The sequence below is a fragment of the Carcharodon carcharias genome, chromosome 1 (genome assembly GCF_017639515.1).
Source record: "Carcharodon carcharias isolate sCarCar2 chromosome 1, sCarCar2.pri, whole genome shotgun sequence".
In the NCBI taxonomy this organism is placed as follows: domain Eukaryota; kingdom Metazoa; phylum Chordata; class Chondrichthyes; order Lamniformes; family Lamnidae; genus Carcharodon; species Carcharodon carcharias.
Window position 1 is genome coordinate 75,784,923 of NC_054467.1, and position 16,491 is coordinate 75,801,413.

A 16,491-nucleotide genomic window follows, 5' to 3' on the forward strand; every position below is an offset into this window, starting at 1 on the left:
CGACATGGATCTTCTAACTTTAGGACCTTCCAGGAGGTGAATCTTTGAACTTCAGGACCTTTTAGGAGGTGAATCGTCTCTTTCTAAGGTGGGTCAGTTGATGACCTTTTAAAAATGGCACTTGGATATGATGGTGAGCAACCCAGCCCGCCCTGCCATGCAAAACATCAGGAAACTCCAGGCTGCATAACTAGTTAGGCTAGTGACACACGACAGGGTACAAATTCCCACTCGCCTCCGCGGTGGTAAAATCTCCTCGTTCCTGCCGCTGTGACAGGGCTTGGTCCCAGGATGGAAAATTCCACCCTCTGTTTCCTTATAATGCTGCTTTGAATTGGGATAGGTTATTGCAGTACAAAAACAGAATTACCTGGAAAAACTCAGCAGGTCTGGCAGCATCGGCGGAGAAGAAAAGAGTTGACGTTTCGAGTCCTCATGACCCTTCGACAGAACTTGAGTTCGAGTCCAAGAAAGAGTTGAAATATAAGCTGGTTTAAGTTGTGTGGGGGGGGAGGAGAGAGAGAGAGAGAGAGAGAGAGAAGTGGAGGGGGGGTGTGGTTGTAGGGACAAACAAGCAGTGATAGAAGCCACGCCCTCGACGTCCAATCCCTCTACACCTCCATCCCCCACCAGGATGGTCTGAGGGCCCTTAGCTTCTTCCTCGAACAGAGGCCCGAACAATCCCCATCCACCACTACTCTCCTCCGTCTGGCTGAACTTGTTCTCACACTGAACAATTTCTCCTTCAACTCCTCTCACTTCCTCCAAATAAAAGGTGTGGCTATGGGTACCCGAATGGGCCCCAGCTATGCCTGTCTCTTTATGGGGTATGTGGAACATTCCTTGTTCCAGTCCTACTCCGGCCCCCTTCCACAACTCTTTCTCCGGTACATTGATGATTACTTCGGTGCCGCTTCATGCTCTCGATGGGACTTGGAAAAATTTATTAATTTTGCTTCCAATCTCCACCCCTCCATCATTTTCACGTGGTCCATCTCTGACACTTCCCTTCCCTTCCTTGACCTCTCTGTCTCAATCTCTGGTGATAGACTGTCCACCAATATCCATTACAAACACACCGACTCCCACAGCTACCTCGACTACAGCTCCTCACACCCCGCTTCCTGTAAGGACTCCATCCCGTTCTCTCAGTTCCTTCGCCTCCGTCGCATCTGTTCCGATGATGCTACATTCAAAAACAGTTCCTCTGACATGTCCCCCTTCTTCCTTAACCGAGGTTTTCCACCTACGGTCATTGACAGGACCCTCAACCGTGTCCGGCCCATCTCCCACGCATCCGCCCTCACGCCTTCTCCTCCCTCCCAGAAACATGATAGGGTCCCCCTTGTCCTCACTTATCACCCCACCAGCCTTCGCATTCAAAGGATCATCCTCCACCATTTCCGCCAACTCCAGCATGATGCCACCACCAAACACATCTTCCCTTCACCCCCCCATCGGCATTCCGTAGGGATCGCTCCCTCCGGGACACCCTGGTCCACTCCTCCATCACCCCCTACTCCTCAACCCCCTCCTACGGCACCACCCCATGCCCACGCAAAAGATGCAACACCTGCCCCTTCACTTCCTCTCTCCTCACCGTCCAAGGGCCCAAACACTCCTTTCAAGTGAAGCAGCATTTCACTTGCATTTCCCCCAACTTAGTCTACTGCATTCGTTGCTCCCAATGCAGTCTCCTCTACATTGGAGAGACCAAACGTAAACTGGGCGACCGCTTTGCAGAACACCTGCGGTCTGTCCGCAAGAATGACCCAAACCTCCCTGTCGCTTGCCATTTTAACACTCCACCCTGCTCTCTTGCCCACATGTCTATCCTTGGCTTGCTGCATTGTTCAGTGAAGCCCAATGCAAACTGGAGGAACAACATCTCATCTTCCAACTAAGCACTTTACAGCCTTCCGGACTGAATATTGAATTCAACAACTTTAGGTCTTGAGCTCCCTCCCCCATCCCCACCCCCTTTCTGTTTCCACCTTCCTTTTTTTTCCAATAAATTATATAGATTTTTCTTTTCCCACCTATTTCCATTATTTTTAAATATTTTAACATCTTTTATGCTCTCCCCACCCCCACTAGAGCTATGCCTTGAGTGCCCTACCATCCATTCTTAATTAGCACATTCGTTTAGATAATATCATCAACGTTAACAACTATGTGTTCTTTTGTTCTATTGTTGTTGACATCTTTTGATGATCTGCTTCTATCACTGCTTGTTTGTCCCTACAACCACACCCCCCCCTCCACTTCTCTCTCTCTCTCTCTCTCCGACCCCCCCACACAACTTAAACCAGCTTATATTTCAACTCTTTCTTGGACTCGAACTCAAGTTCTGTCGAAGGGTCATGAGGACTCGAAACGTCAACTCTTTTCTTCTCCGCCGATGCTGCCAGACCTGCTGAGTTTTTCCAGGTAATTCTGTTTTTGTTTTGGATTTCCAGCATCCGCAGTTTTTTTGTTTTTATCTCTAGGTTATTGCAGTGCTACATTTTGCATAGAAAGGTCATCTGCTATTAGTTAAACACAACACCAAGATTACAGATACCAGGGGGGTGAGAAATTCCTTCCACTGTCCTTTCTTGATGACATAGAATATGAAGTGAAGAAAACAATGGAGCAAAGCAGAAAACCCAGTTTTCACATTTGTGGTCTCGAAAGTGGAAGTGGACATCAGAATTATAGAATGTAGCAGCAGTTTTACTTCATGTGAGCCACCTTGTCTAATCCCACTCTTTTGCATAGTTCCCATACCCATTTAATATTCATCTGTTTTCAAGTAATTACCCAGTGGCCTTTTAAAGCATTTATGGGCTCCAATTACTGTTTGTGGCATCATTCCAACCAACCTTTGCGTGAAACATTTTTTTCTAACTTCTCTTCAGTTCCTTTTGTGATTTGTGTCTGCCCTTCTGTTACCATTTCACAAGCCAATGGAAACAATGGCCAGAATTTTATAAAAAGGATGGAAGTTGCACCGTTGGGACTAAATGGAGGACCCGAATCCATGCAGGCAGTGAAAGGGAGCCTTAATGACATTTTATCGGCAGTGGCCAATTAAGAGGTCAATTGAGGGTAGTGATCCACCTCCTCAGAGGGCCAGCAGCTCAACAGTGCTACTGATAAAGGAAGAAAGGTTTGCCTCTATACTGTGGCACTCTCAAAAGCAAGGTAAATTTTTTTATTCACCATGCAGGAACCAGGCAGGCTGGCCCCAGTGAATGGGGCAGCATTGAAACCACAGGACAATTATTCCCACTGGAGATCCCCCCATGGGCCATGGAGCAGCCATAAAGGAAGAACGACCCCCACAACCCGGGAGCCCGCTGGGAGTCCACCAGGTTTTAGCTGACAGTCTCTTCACAGAGCGGCAGTCTCTCCCAACACTGGTAAAATGTCAGCGGGAGTGAGAAGATGCTCTTAACTGGTTTAATTAGACAGTTGTCAGGTGGCCACGCCACCGAGGTTCCTGCTACTGGTAATAGCCTGTGGCAGAGGGTAGGCATCGGCTCCCCTCCTGAAGCTGCCTGCTGCCTTTTTGATTGCACTAGCAGCAGCATGCCAAGTTCATGCTGCCTGCTCAGTGAATCATCTCTGTATCCAGCCACTGCTAACTGCATTGTTTATTGCCTAGGAACATCAACAGTGAACCAACATTGTGAGTGGTTAGCACCATCTAAAGCCAGTCTGCACTGCTTAAAGCTAGCTTGCACCTCTAAGGGGCGGTGCATTATGGCAGGAGCAGGTGCTCAGAGTCATCTTTGAAGTGACTTTGGCCTGGGAAACACTAGAGAATAACACAACATGGGAGAGAGTGTGGTCTAAAGGTTTTGGATGCTGCACTGGAGATCTTGGTGGAGGTGATGGAAAGGATTAGATGTCCTGTATCCACATCAGGGAAGGAGGCCACACAGACACATGAACAAAAGGCAATGGGAGCAGATACCTGTGGAGGTCAGTACGAGGTGTCAAGCCCCAGGGCCTATGCGCAGTGCTGCAAGAAGTTTAATGATCTCACACAAAGTAGTCAAAGTCACTGAAGGATCTTCAAATGACATATTCCACCAACTGCACCATTAGCCACAGGCACTGCTCAATTCACCACATCCCCATCACTCATCAAGCAACAATCACTATCATTCAGGTCTCACACCTGACATCCCTCAGTGGAGGGGGGGGGGGTGGGGGGAGGCAGTGGTTGGAGGGGTTTTGAGGTACCTGAAAGCCACCCTCCTGCCTTTTCCTTCCATCCCCGCACCTCCACCACCCATCTCTAGCGACCCCCGTAATGTGACCCCATCCCACCTCACTCACGTGTGTCAAGGATTCCAGCGGCAATCCTCGAGCTAGGCCTTGGAGCATTGCCTTTGAGCAGCCAGCAGCTCTTGGTGGTGGGCTTTCCACCCTAGGAGGGGCTTGATTGTGTGGAAGGCCTGACGCTGGCCAGTTACATGCCTGGGGGCACTTCAATAACATCAAGCCTCCCCCACAGAAGCAACGCGGGGCTCTCAATGGTTCTCAAACCGGTGGGGGGACCCTCATTGGAAACACTAAATCCCAGCCATTGTTATTACTTCCCTCTCTCAGGCAGGAAAAGGTGTTGCACAACTGGAGGCAGCAGCGTCTACCCACTGGAGAACAAACATGCCTAAATTTCCCAACTATAATGAGGAGACAGCCAAAACCCGGAGATAGATCTACAATTGGACAACACTGCTACCGAACTTTAGGCTCCTCATTTTCTTACCTTGACTGACTGTCCCCACCACCGCCCCCCCCACCGCACTCAGAACACCATGCCCTTCCCACTTCACTTCTCCAGCCCGACACCATCTTCTGTCCTCCCTTGATTCCTTCTTCCACCCCTCTATGTAACCAAACCTCTTCTTTCAAACCCACCACCACCCGCACCCCCTTACCCGATTCACCTTTCTGGTCGCAAGTCTCCCTGCAAGCTGTCATTCTTGTGCTTATCTATCCATCACTGCCACTCCACCAGTGTCCCGTAATTGCATGACAACCAGAGTGCTATCACGCATGCTGAGGCAATGCAGTCCATAGTCGGACCTTCTAGGCCCAGAGTTGCTCAAGGGCATCCTCCAAGACCATTTGCAACCTGCTCCACTGAAAGTAAGCAGCCTTCTGCAGGTTATGTTGCAACCACTGGGGTAGTACTGCATTGAAACATTAGGGCAGGCAAAGAAACACTGCATAGGAGCACCAGGACAGGGAAGGCAGGCACTAAGGGAATACACAAGGGTGATTATTTGACTTTTGTATGCAAATGTGGCATTATTTCATTTATAAATCTGGTTTGAATGTTTATTTTCTGGTGGCTTTTATCTTACATTGCTGACAATTTGGCTTTGTGATGATCAGTGACAGGGGGAAGGGAAGTTATGGGGTTATTGATGAATGGAGAAATGGGTGTAAGGTACTGCTTCCATACTCAGATGAGTTCTTCAGACAGCCCATCCAGATAGACTGTCCAGGTTTCCTCCTCCCCCTCCTCATACTTCTTCTCTTCAGCTGTTTGCAGGATAGTTGGTGTCAACAGCAGTTCCCTCATGACGGCATCCCACAAGTGTGCGTACATTCTGTGGATGCCGTTATGGAGCTCCTAGGGCATTCATGGTGCCCAAATTCCAAATGGCAGTGAGCCCAATTTCTTGCCCGCTTATAAGATTACAATTGTAGCCTGCGCAATCAGTGCAAGGTGTTAGTGGTGTATGATTGATTTTAACTGCCTACCAATCTATTTTCTGTTGAGAAGACAGGGCTAAAATAGCTGCTGTGTCTTTGTGTGATTGAACAGTCAGCTCTTTTCATTCAGCATAAAGTAAAAAGATAGTAGAGAAGAAACGATCTATGAGAGAGGCAGTTGATTGACCCCCGCCCCACCTTCACCTTCCGGGGAAATGGTTCACCCACCCAGTGTTAAACCCATCCAATTTACAGCAAATTGATTTATAAGGAACCAAAATAAGGCACGTTTCTACAATGGTGAGGCGGGGGACAATCAACTCTGCCACATTGCGTCAGCCTTGTCTCAGTGGTCTCAGGGTCAGATGTAAGTGCAAGCCGCACTCCAGAGACTTAGCTCATAATCCGGATTGACATCCACTGTATTGAAGGAGTACAGCACTGTCAGCGAAATCTCTCAGAGAAAACCTTAAACCGAGGAACCAGGTACCCTCTCAAGCAGATGCAAAAGAATCCATAGATAAAAGCAAAATATAGCGGATGCTGGAAATCTGAAATTAAAACAAAAAATGCTGGAAAAACTCAGCAGGCCTGGCAGCATTTGTGGAGGGAGAAACAGAGCTAATATTTCAAGTCTGAATGATTCTTCAAAAGGATCCCTGATATCCTACTGTAAAGAAGAACAAGAGACTTTTCCTCAACCAACACTACTAAAACAGTATGTCGGGTCACTATCACTGTGGTTTGTGAAACCTCACTGTGCTCAAATTGGCTATTGTGTTTCCTATAATATTTCCAAAGTAACAAATTGGTTGCAAAATGCTTTGAATATCCCAAAGTCATCCTAAATTCATTACTGTGGAGGCAGTGAAGATGAAATTTTATTCGATGAGATTCACAGCCATGTAGGTATCTCATTGGCACAGGGAAGAGATAAGGGGGAGGAAATTGCTGCTCACAGGAAAAAGCCCTAGCATTAGAATGCATAACAATATGTCCCAACATGTCCTATGATGTGAAACACGGAGACCAATGAAGGGGTGGAGGGGACAGAGTTTATGAAGTGTCTGCTCTCACAGACAGCTTTCTTTCTTTCCTGTGTTACGCTGTACCTACCCAGAGCTTCTGGTGTACGTCTGTCCAAATTTACAGTCCTCAGAAGGCGAATCTGGATTGTACCAAAAAGCTGGGACACATCTGCCATTAGCTTGCTGTTCAAAACCATAGTCACTGCAAAAAAAAATAACAATAATCAAATAAAGACAAATAAAGTATTCAAACAACACAGGAATAGATTTTCAACATTTGTCTGGATGTAAAACTAGTGCTGCAGATCAGATGCCCAATTTAGAAAGCACTCAGTTTTCATTTCCAGTTATTTCAAAAACAGATGGCAAGTTGAATATGAATTCCATATAAGTTGTACATTGAGGAACTCCACCAGGCTATATACAAAGGGGTAGAAATTTCTCATTAAGTCTCCAAATTGTTGTTAAAAGGTCTTTGACTGGCCTTGGCAGTGGTGTTTACCAGTTTGAAATGGGCCAGCAGTAAGCGGATCGCCTAGTCTGTGGGAGTAGGTTTCTTAGATATGCTTATCACTTGTTAGCTTTTGATTTTGAAGTTTGTCTCCACCTAGTAAATTATCAGATCTGGATTGTTATTGTGCATTGCATTTTGTTATTGTTTAAATCAGGGATTTTGCACTAAAATCTTTATTTTTATATATAATTGCGCTGGATACTCCATGTGGTTGATGCCTGTTAATGCCTATACTGAGAGAACATTTGGAGCAAAGTCACTATGTTTACCTGGTGATTATAAATAATTGACTAACAGTAAATTAAAAAAAGTATTCCTAAAGTAGTGCATTTTGAACCAAGTGCTTTACTTTGCAAAGTCCTTGACGCTCCACTAAGTCAATGGAGCCTGATATATTGCATAAATGTTCTGTAACTCCGTGAAAAACACACTGTCCTTGATTGCACACAACCTGCAGCATGTTGCAAGCTAGCAACAGCATTGACAAGATGTCACTCAGCACAAATATTCAATTTAGCAATGTCAAGGTAGATTTTGAAAATTAACACTCAATATTGAAAATAATATTCCCATACCATCCCTCCACCCCACCACAAATTTCTATTGCAGAAGACTCTCCACTGGGAACACTACTTCACTGTTATCTCAATATTAAAATGAATTAGTGGTTTCAAATGTAGCTCATGCTGTGTACAATTTTATTTAATATTTATAAAGTATTTTCTCTTTCAATGCTACTGCTGGTTAGTGTCAGATGGCAACAAAATCCAGTAGGTTCTGTGATCAACTCACATGATTTGACAAGTAGTGCTTTTGGGATATATTTAATTGAATGATTCAGAAGGACATCATTGTTTCAATATGTTATGACTAAGTGCTAAACCACATAAACTCCATTCCCATTATGGCTTTTACAGTAAATACATAGTATGAACTTTACACAACAAAAGTTTCAATGATTCAAGTTTTGATCTGTGCTGAGTTAGTTGATTTCAACCAGAACAGAATTTGAAGCACTGCAAATGGGTTAAGGGAGATGGAGGTGGTGAAAAAATGGTGAAATCAGGATTCCAGCTCCCTAAGTACATCCTCTGGAAAGTGCAGGTGCAGAATGCTGGCTGAGAACTGGTTCAAACATGGGAAGCACTCAATAAACTGCAGCACAATGCAAGTCAGAACCTTCATAAAGGGAGGGGAGAAATATAGAGGAAAGTCCCCACAAGAAATTGTGACAAAAAAAAACTACAGAGCTGGAAGTATGAAAATGAAAATAAATAGCCAGAAATACTCAACAAGCCAGGAGCCTCAGTGGAGAAACAGTAGTCAATACTTCAGGCCATGAGCCCTTCCTCAAGGCTAGAAATTATTAGCTTGCGTTCATCACATCTTTATATTGACATTTCACACAGGCTGGTATTCACATAGGAAGTATAAATCATTTAGGGGAAGTTTGCAATGACTTTTCATTATGTAACTCTAGTACTATATTGAGCAGTTTCTAATCTTGCTACTTGTAATTCTAATATATTATACAGACCCCCAGTTAAACTGTCAAAGGAGCAAGTAATTACCACTCAAAATCAAACTCTGTGCACTGGCAAGGTTTCGATGTAAGGGCTGATGTGAAGTTCTTTCCTTTGATACACCATGAGGATATTTTTCGTTTACGGAACTGTCTTTGCTCTCCCATGATGCAATGTTCATCCTAAGCAGAAACATATTGACAATCAGTATATATCGATTAGTAAATTATAGCATCACAGAATGATAGAACACAAAAGGAGGCTATTTGGCCCATTATGCCTGTGCTGGCTTTTGGGTAGAGCTATCTAATTACTCCCATTACCTTGCTTCTTCCTCATAGCCCTGTACATTTTTCCCTTCAAATATTAATCCAATTCTCTTTGGAATGTTACTGCTGAATTTGCTTCCACCACCTTTACAGGCAGTGCATTCCAGATCATAACAAGTCATTTTGGAATTGTGAAAATCACATAGAATATGCAACAAAATTATAAGGTCAAATGGTGCCTAATGTAACAGAACTTCAGATAAACTGCCTATTATTTGCCATGTTGACCTGGATTGCCCTCTTGGAGAGGAGATGGAGATTTCCCTGTGCACTCTGCAAATATAAAAAGCATGTATCATTTTGTTACACACAGCACACAAGATTGAATTTTTCCACTTGGTGGTAACTCAAACAATGTCACTGCATGTTTTATGTGTACCAATCTATCTGTAGGTTGATGCTACAAAACAATTTCTCTCTATCCCATATCTATGCCACTATTAAAGAGCTACATTGAGGCTCAGGGGATCGGACAGGGTACAACCCCAAATTCGGCAGAGTTAAGGAGCAACTGTTCCAAGCATTCCATTTATAGGTTGTAATGATGTCAGAACTGATTAACACCACAAGGAGCTTCTACCAATTTATGGAACTGATACAGAAGTCTGTTTGAAATCACTTGAAAGTAAAAGCAACCTTCTGAGGCTAGGTGCCTGAAAGCATGCTGCTGGCTAAATTTCAAATGAGGGACCTACAACTGTGAAAAATATAGGAAAACATGGTTAGAGATTATAAGGTTTGGAAGAATACATTTTTAATAGTAATATTCCACTTACTCAATTTGATATTGTTTATAGGGCAGGTATATCTGGAATGTGCAATCAGTACTACCCCAAGCCCAATGCTGACTGTTGTTCTTATTGCAATACTGCTTGTGTGATCTGAAGGATCTAAACAGTTGCTAGTAGAATGTACAATGTGAGTGCCTGGCAGTGCAAATGCCAGGAGGACAACAAAAGCTAGTTTTTCTCCTGACTATACATGTCAATCCTACTTGGTCTGAAGTGGCATCAGCACATATATTTTATTAAACACTGACTACGTTTGACTCAGTCAAGCCTATTTTTACTGTTTACTGAGTTTTACATAAATTGCTAAAATATAAACCAATGTTTTTCTTGCTGTGGGCACAATTGGCAATTTGGGCTCAAAATCGTGCTTGCTCAAGTTTTCACTCAAATTCATTTTGCACATTGCCAAACATAAAATCGTCCATGAACAAATCCAATCGGGCAACGCTGTCGAAAATAACTTTTTTAAAAAATGTCTGCATTAAAAAATCCAGATGGATTTTAAAGTGATTCTATTAATATAGCTGAAAGGAGGTCTATCATAAAAAAGCATCATTAATCTGAGTGTCTTGTCCACCACTGTGAATTATCTGATTTTAAATAACTGAAAATGAATTTAAACAAAACCATACAGAACCATTCCTGGTTATACGGATGTACACTAGTCAGTTTCTTAGTAATTTATTTTTTATACATTATAAAGTCTTTAAAAGGTTTAAAAAAAAGTAGTTTAATTTTAAGGGGTTCCTTGAAGGCCTGCAAATGGGTGCACTTAGTGGAAATCTGTCATGGCGATTCATTTTGTTCAGGGTGTGGCCAGTTTTATGGGCATGGCTGGCTTCAACATTCTGCTTTTAAACTAGTCAACAAAGTGACACACTCCAGCCTAGGGCTGTGAGATATTTGGTCTTGGGAGTATTGAGCTTCCTCATCCTCGGCCTTGTAAGGTTGATTTGAAGCTGGGATTCTGCACATCCTGTGGAGCTTTCAGCGATTCCAGCAACCGTTGTGAAGTAATTGCAGGAGTCTACCAAAATGGCTGAGGAATTTCAGACCCATATTTATACCCTGAATATTGTCTATTTTTCACCCTTCTTTCAGGGTCCCAGCCGAAAGGGTGAGCAGACATCTATTACCAAGTTTCTGTCAATGCCACTCGGCTGCCAGGAGTGACACATCTTCCCACAATAATGCTGCAGGAGACCCCCTTCCTGTCCATGAGAATGCAAATCAACCTCCACTCAATGGTGCTACTAACCATAATTGCTTAATACAAATATGACACTTAGCACCTTGTGACATGCTGCATTGATGTTCCAAGCTCTTCAGGTTCCACTGCAATATTTCTTATTCTACCTATGAGGATATTGCAGCCTTCCCGTTCACTTAACACATCACTTCAGTATGATAGTGTTTCATTTTAGGATGGCTCAAAGAGACCAAAGTTTATCTATTTCTATCCAGCTGAAACCCTTTATTGTAGAACAAGGTCATGAACAGATAGACTCAATCTACATGGTCCAAATATGAAAACTGCAAGTACTGGAAATCTGAAATAAAAACAGGAAATGCTATAGATAGTCAGCAAGTCAATGAAAATCTGGAAAGGGAAAAGACAGGTTATGTTATTTTCAGGTGTGACCCAGCAGAAATTATTTATTTTCATTATTTTTGTATTTTTTAATTTGAGTCTACGATACCTGGTTCATCAAGTCCCATGAGTCATAGTCAGCAGGTAAACACTGTCTGCTAAAGGATGGTCTGAAGTCTACTTTGACCAATTCCCAGTCTGAGCGGAAGCTGATGTGACCGAATATCCTGGAAATAGAAAGGACACCCAGAGATTTCAAAACAGTTTACAAAAAAACATTTGTACATAGTGGAGGGTTCTTTTTGTATTTGCCTTTATGAGTGAGTGAGTGGCTAGGCATTTAGCAACCTGTATTTTCACACCACTGTGTTATGCTTAGAAACAAAATTGAAAACTTTTTGTTTACCAATACAACAGCTAGAGCAGAATGTGATAAACTTTCAAAGAAAAACGATGAAAAATCACAAACACAAGGCTGTTGTGTCAGTTCAGTCTTTACTGAAATGTTTTTAGTTACAAAAGACCTGCAGCACCTTCTACCCTGAAATGTGTGGGGAGTGGGAGAGGAATCACGGATGAGGGTGGGAAGGGACTGGACAAGGGGAGAGAGAAGGGAGCAAGCTGACACGATCGGTCTACCAGGACAGTGCTGTTTGTGGATTTTGGGCAGGAGGTAGAAGCAGGCCGTCCGAGGTTGGGCGACTATCAGGTTGGAAGTTCCTGCCCCACGGAACTCATTTCTCGTTATCGTGACTCCCTTCTCTCTCCCCTTGTCCAGTCCCTTCCCACCTACATCCGTGATTCCTCTGACACCTTACGTCACATCAACAATTTCCAGTTCCCTGGCCCCAACCGCTTCCTCTTCACCATGGATGTCCAATCCCTCTATCACCATGGATGTCCAATCCCTCTACACCTCCATCCCCCACTGGGATGGTCTGAGGGCCCTTAGCTTCTTCCTCGAACAGAGGCCCGAACAATCCCCATCCACCACTACTCTCCTCCATCCGGCTGAACTTGTTCTCACACTGAACAATTTCTCCTTCAATTCCTCTCACTTCCTCCAAATAACAGGTGTGGCTATGGGTACCCGATTGGGCCCCAGCTATGCCTGTCTCTTTATGGGGTATGTGGAACATTCCTTGTTCCAGTCCTACTCCGGCCCCCTTCCACAACTCTTTCTCCGGTACATCGATGATTACTTCGGTGCCGCTTCATGCTCTTGTTGGGACTTGGAAAAATTTATTAATTTTGCTTCCAATCTCCACCCCTCCATCATTTTCACGTGGTCCATTTCTGACACTTCCTTTCCCTTCCTTTACCTCTCTGTCTCAATTTCTGGTGATAGACTGTCCACCAATATCCATTACAAGCCTACCGACTCCCACAGCTACCTCGACTACAGCTCCTCACACCCCGCTTCCTGTAAGGACTCCATCCCATTCTCTCAGTTCCTTCACCTCCGTCACATCTGTTCTGATGATGCTGCCTTCAAAAACAGTTCCTCTGACATGTCCTCCTTCTTCCTTAACCGAGGTTTTCCACCTACGGTCGTTGACAGGGCCCTCAACCATGTCCGGCCCATCTCCCGCTCATCCGCCCTCACGCCTTCTCCTCCCTCCCAGAAACATGATAGGGTCCCCCTTGTCCTCACTTATCACCGCACCAGCCTCCGATTTCAAAGGATCATCCTCCACCATTTCCACCAACTCCAGCATGATGCCACCACCAAACACATCTTCCTTTCACCCCCCCTGTCGGCATTCCGTGGGGATCGTTCCCTCCGGGACACCCTGTTCCACTCCTCCATCACCCCCTACTTCTCAACCCCTACCTATGGCATCTCACCATGCCCACGCAACAGATGTAACACCTGCCCCTTCACTTCCTCTCTCCTCAACGTCTAAGGGCCCAAACACTCCTTTCAAATTAAGCAGCATTTCACTTGCATTTCCCCCCACTTAGTCTACTGTACTCGTTGCTCCCAATGCAGTCTCCTCTACATTGGAGAGACCAAACGTAAACTGGGCGACTGCTTTTCAGAACACCTGTGGTCTGTCCGCAAGAATGACCCAAACCTCCCTGTTGCTTGCCATTTTAACACTCCACCCTGCTCTCTTGCCCACATGTCTGTCCTTGGCTTGCTGCATTGTTCCAGTGAAGCCCAATGCAAACTGGAGGAACAGCTCCTCATCTTCCGACTAGGCACTTTGCAGCCTTCCGGACTGAATACTGAATGCAACAACTGTAGGTCTTGAACTCCCTCCTCCATCCCCACCCCCTTTCTGTTTCCTCCCCCTTCCTTTTGTTTTTGCAATAATTTATATAGATTTTTCTTTTCCCACCTATTTCCATTATTTTTAAATCTTTTATGGCCGCCCACCCCCACTAGAGCTATACCTTGAGTACCCTACCATTCATTCTTAATTAGCACATTCGTTTAGATAATATCACCAACTTCAACACCTGTGTCCTTTTGTTCTTTTGTCTGTGACATCTTTTGATTATCTGCTCCTATCACTGCTTGTTTGTCCCTACAACCACATCCCTCCCTCCACCCAACCTCCCCCACCTCTACCCAAACGCCCCCCCCCACCTCTGACCTTAAACCAGCTTATATGTCACCCCTCTCCTTGGATTCACCTAGTTCTGTTGAAGGGTCATGAGGACTCGAAACGTCAACTCTTTTCTTCTCCGCCGATGCTGCCAGACCTGCTGAGTTTTTCCAGGTAATTCTGTTTTTGTTTTGAACAATATTTCTGCATCTGTCACAATTACATCCTTATTCATTTTATTTTTGTTGTGAATTTTTCTTTAGCGAACTGACGGGTGATGTTCCTAAGTGTACTGATGTTGGATAAAAGAGATCGGAGTGGGGTGCGTTGAAGAAGTGAAAAAAATTGTGACTCCATTCCATTGACCTTTCAGAGGTCGTCTCTTATATGTGTGGAGCATTAATATAGAGAATGTGAGCATTCTGTAGCATTCTCAACAATGCTATGCTCTTTTTGAACTTCATTAATATTCCCTCGCTATATTTGGCTGATAAATTTGCCTGAGAAATCTATACAATAATGTCGTAAGTCGCCCTTGCAAATGACTTTTTGGAGGACATTTGCAAATCAGCTCATTCAGCTCTGATGTCAACATCGCTGAAGTGAATTTTTTCCATATTCCACTTGGGGGAGGTAATAAACAACAGGAAACTAAGGCCCAGGTTTGAGGTTCTGACACTGCTATCCAAGAATACTGATTGATGAAACAGAAGATAAAACTTGCCCATGCAGTGTGCAGATGCTGTCAGCACGCATGGCGAGATGAACCTGCTAAACTAACATTTTCAAACTCACCTGCGGTTTCATATTCATGAGGAGCAACCTCTAATTTTAGTCAAGCCATGCCAATTGCAACCACATTCCCAATCTGTTGTACCAGGGAAACTTGCTCCAGCACAAGCATGACCTTATTTTTCAGCTCTATTCAGCCCCAGACTACTTTAATAACTGAAGAATACCTTAAGTTTACTGAAGCTCCAGGCCTGAACTAAGCAAAACCCTACATTGTTCACTCTCAACTGAACTAATCAAATTTGGATTTGCTATCGGTTTGTGCTTTTCACTGTGATGGTTGCTTTAATGGTGAAACTTCCAGGTTAAAGTTGATAAAAGTCTAGATTTAGGTACATATTAGAATAAATCGTTATAACAGAATGATTAAAAAGTAACTGCTGGCAGTTTAGTTTTAATTATTACATGTGCTCCAATATCCTTCCTAGATTGTATATTTTCACTTATAATTTATGAGTTAATCATTATTATTTTTCTCTTGATTTGATGGTGATCTGCTGCCAGTTATCTAACAAGGGCAACCCCTCTGTATGACTAACTTCCAGGTGATGACTGACAATAGCATAGATTGTCCCACCTTCCTTTTTCTCCTTGCTGATGGAGACTTAGCTGAGTGAGACAAACCTACAGCATGCCACTTGATGGCATATCAATGCTGATGACCAAACATGCTGATGACCAAACATGCTGATGACCAAACATGCTGATGACCAAACATGCTGAGCCCCTGGATTCTCTGGGGATTATTTCATCCTCCATAAATATTAGTAGCCCAGCTTTTACTGAGGGTGGAATCTTCCCAGATTTCCACTAAGTGTGGTAGCGGGCAGGAAAAACGATGTTTTACCCACCGGCTGCTCTGCTGGCTTCTCACACTGTATCATCCCAATCCTGCCGCATTAATTATGCATTCCTGGGAAACACAGTGTTCTGATGGGAGGCGAGCTCTCGTTCGCCCACTATGCCATCACCTCGCCTCTTCCTCACACCAGGTGCCATAGTTAAAATGCATCCGCACATATACCTCTCAGTGCCCCCAGCCCAGGACTGCTGCATTGAAGACATGGCCCCAAAAGGCAAGACGACTGCAGCGCCCCGGTTTAATGACATGTCCCTCATGCATCTTTCGAACACAGTGAAGGCTCATCATGATGTCCTCTGCCCCACTCTGGCCACAGGAGGTGCAGCAACATCACTAATCCAGCATGGGAGGCAGTGGCAGTGGTCGTCAGTGCCAATGCCCTGCAAAAGAGAACAGCCTTCCGGTGCCACAACAGGACGAATGGCCTCATCCATTCTGCCAGGATAAGTCACTGTTCTCATCACTCTCAGCTCACACACTCACAAACACATCACACATCCACAGGGATCTCACACCTCAAGGGACACCACCACTAACTCTCTTACACACCCTTACATCTCCATTAGGCTCATATCCTCAGAGCTTGTGCCCTCATTCCATCCATGTCTCAGTTCACACACAAATATCCCATGCAATGCCATGTGTCCTGCTCAAACTCTCTCCATTGTTTTCATGCAAGAGAAACTGGCTCACAACAACAGGGAGAGGTGCCAGACTGGGGGTGGAATGGCCCACATTAGACCCCTCACTCACTTTGAGGAGCATGCCCTTGCACTGACTGGTGAGGA

At 44.4% G+C, this 16,491-nt stretch overlaps 1 protein-coding gene across 2 annotated transcripts in view; it reads right to left on the minus strand.

The window, feature by feature from the left end:
* The window catches only part of sorcs2 (sortilin-related VPS10 domain containing receptor 2), a 698,208-nt gene that overhangs the window by 67,484 nt on the left and 614,233 nt on the right, over positions 1–16,491 (minus strand). For both annotated transcript variants that reach the window (XM_041197348.1, XM_041197339.1), the window contains exons 15-17: positions 11,604–11,721; positions 8,832–8,965; positions 6,835–6,948 (exon numbers count right to left, since the gene is read on the minus strand). In XM_041197348.1, the coding sequence (XP_041053282.1) occupies positions 6,835–6,948; positions 8,832–8,965; positions 11,604–11,721 (366 nt within the window). The remainder of the gene's footprint in view (positions 1–6,834; positions 6,949–8,831; positions 8,966–11,603; positions 11,722–16,491) is intronic.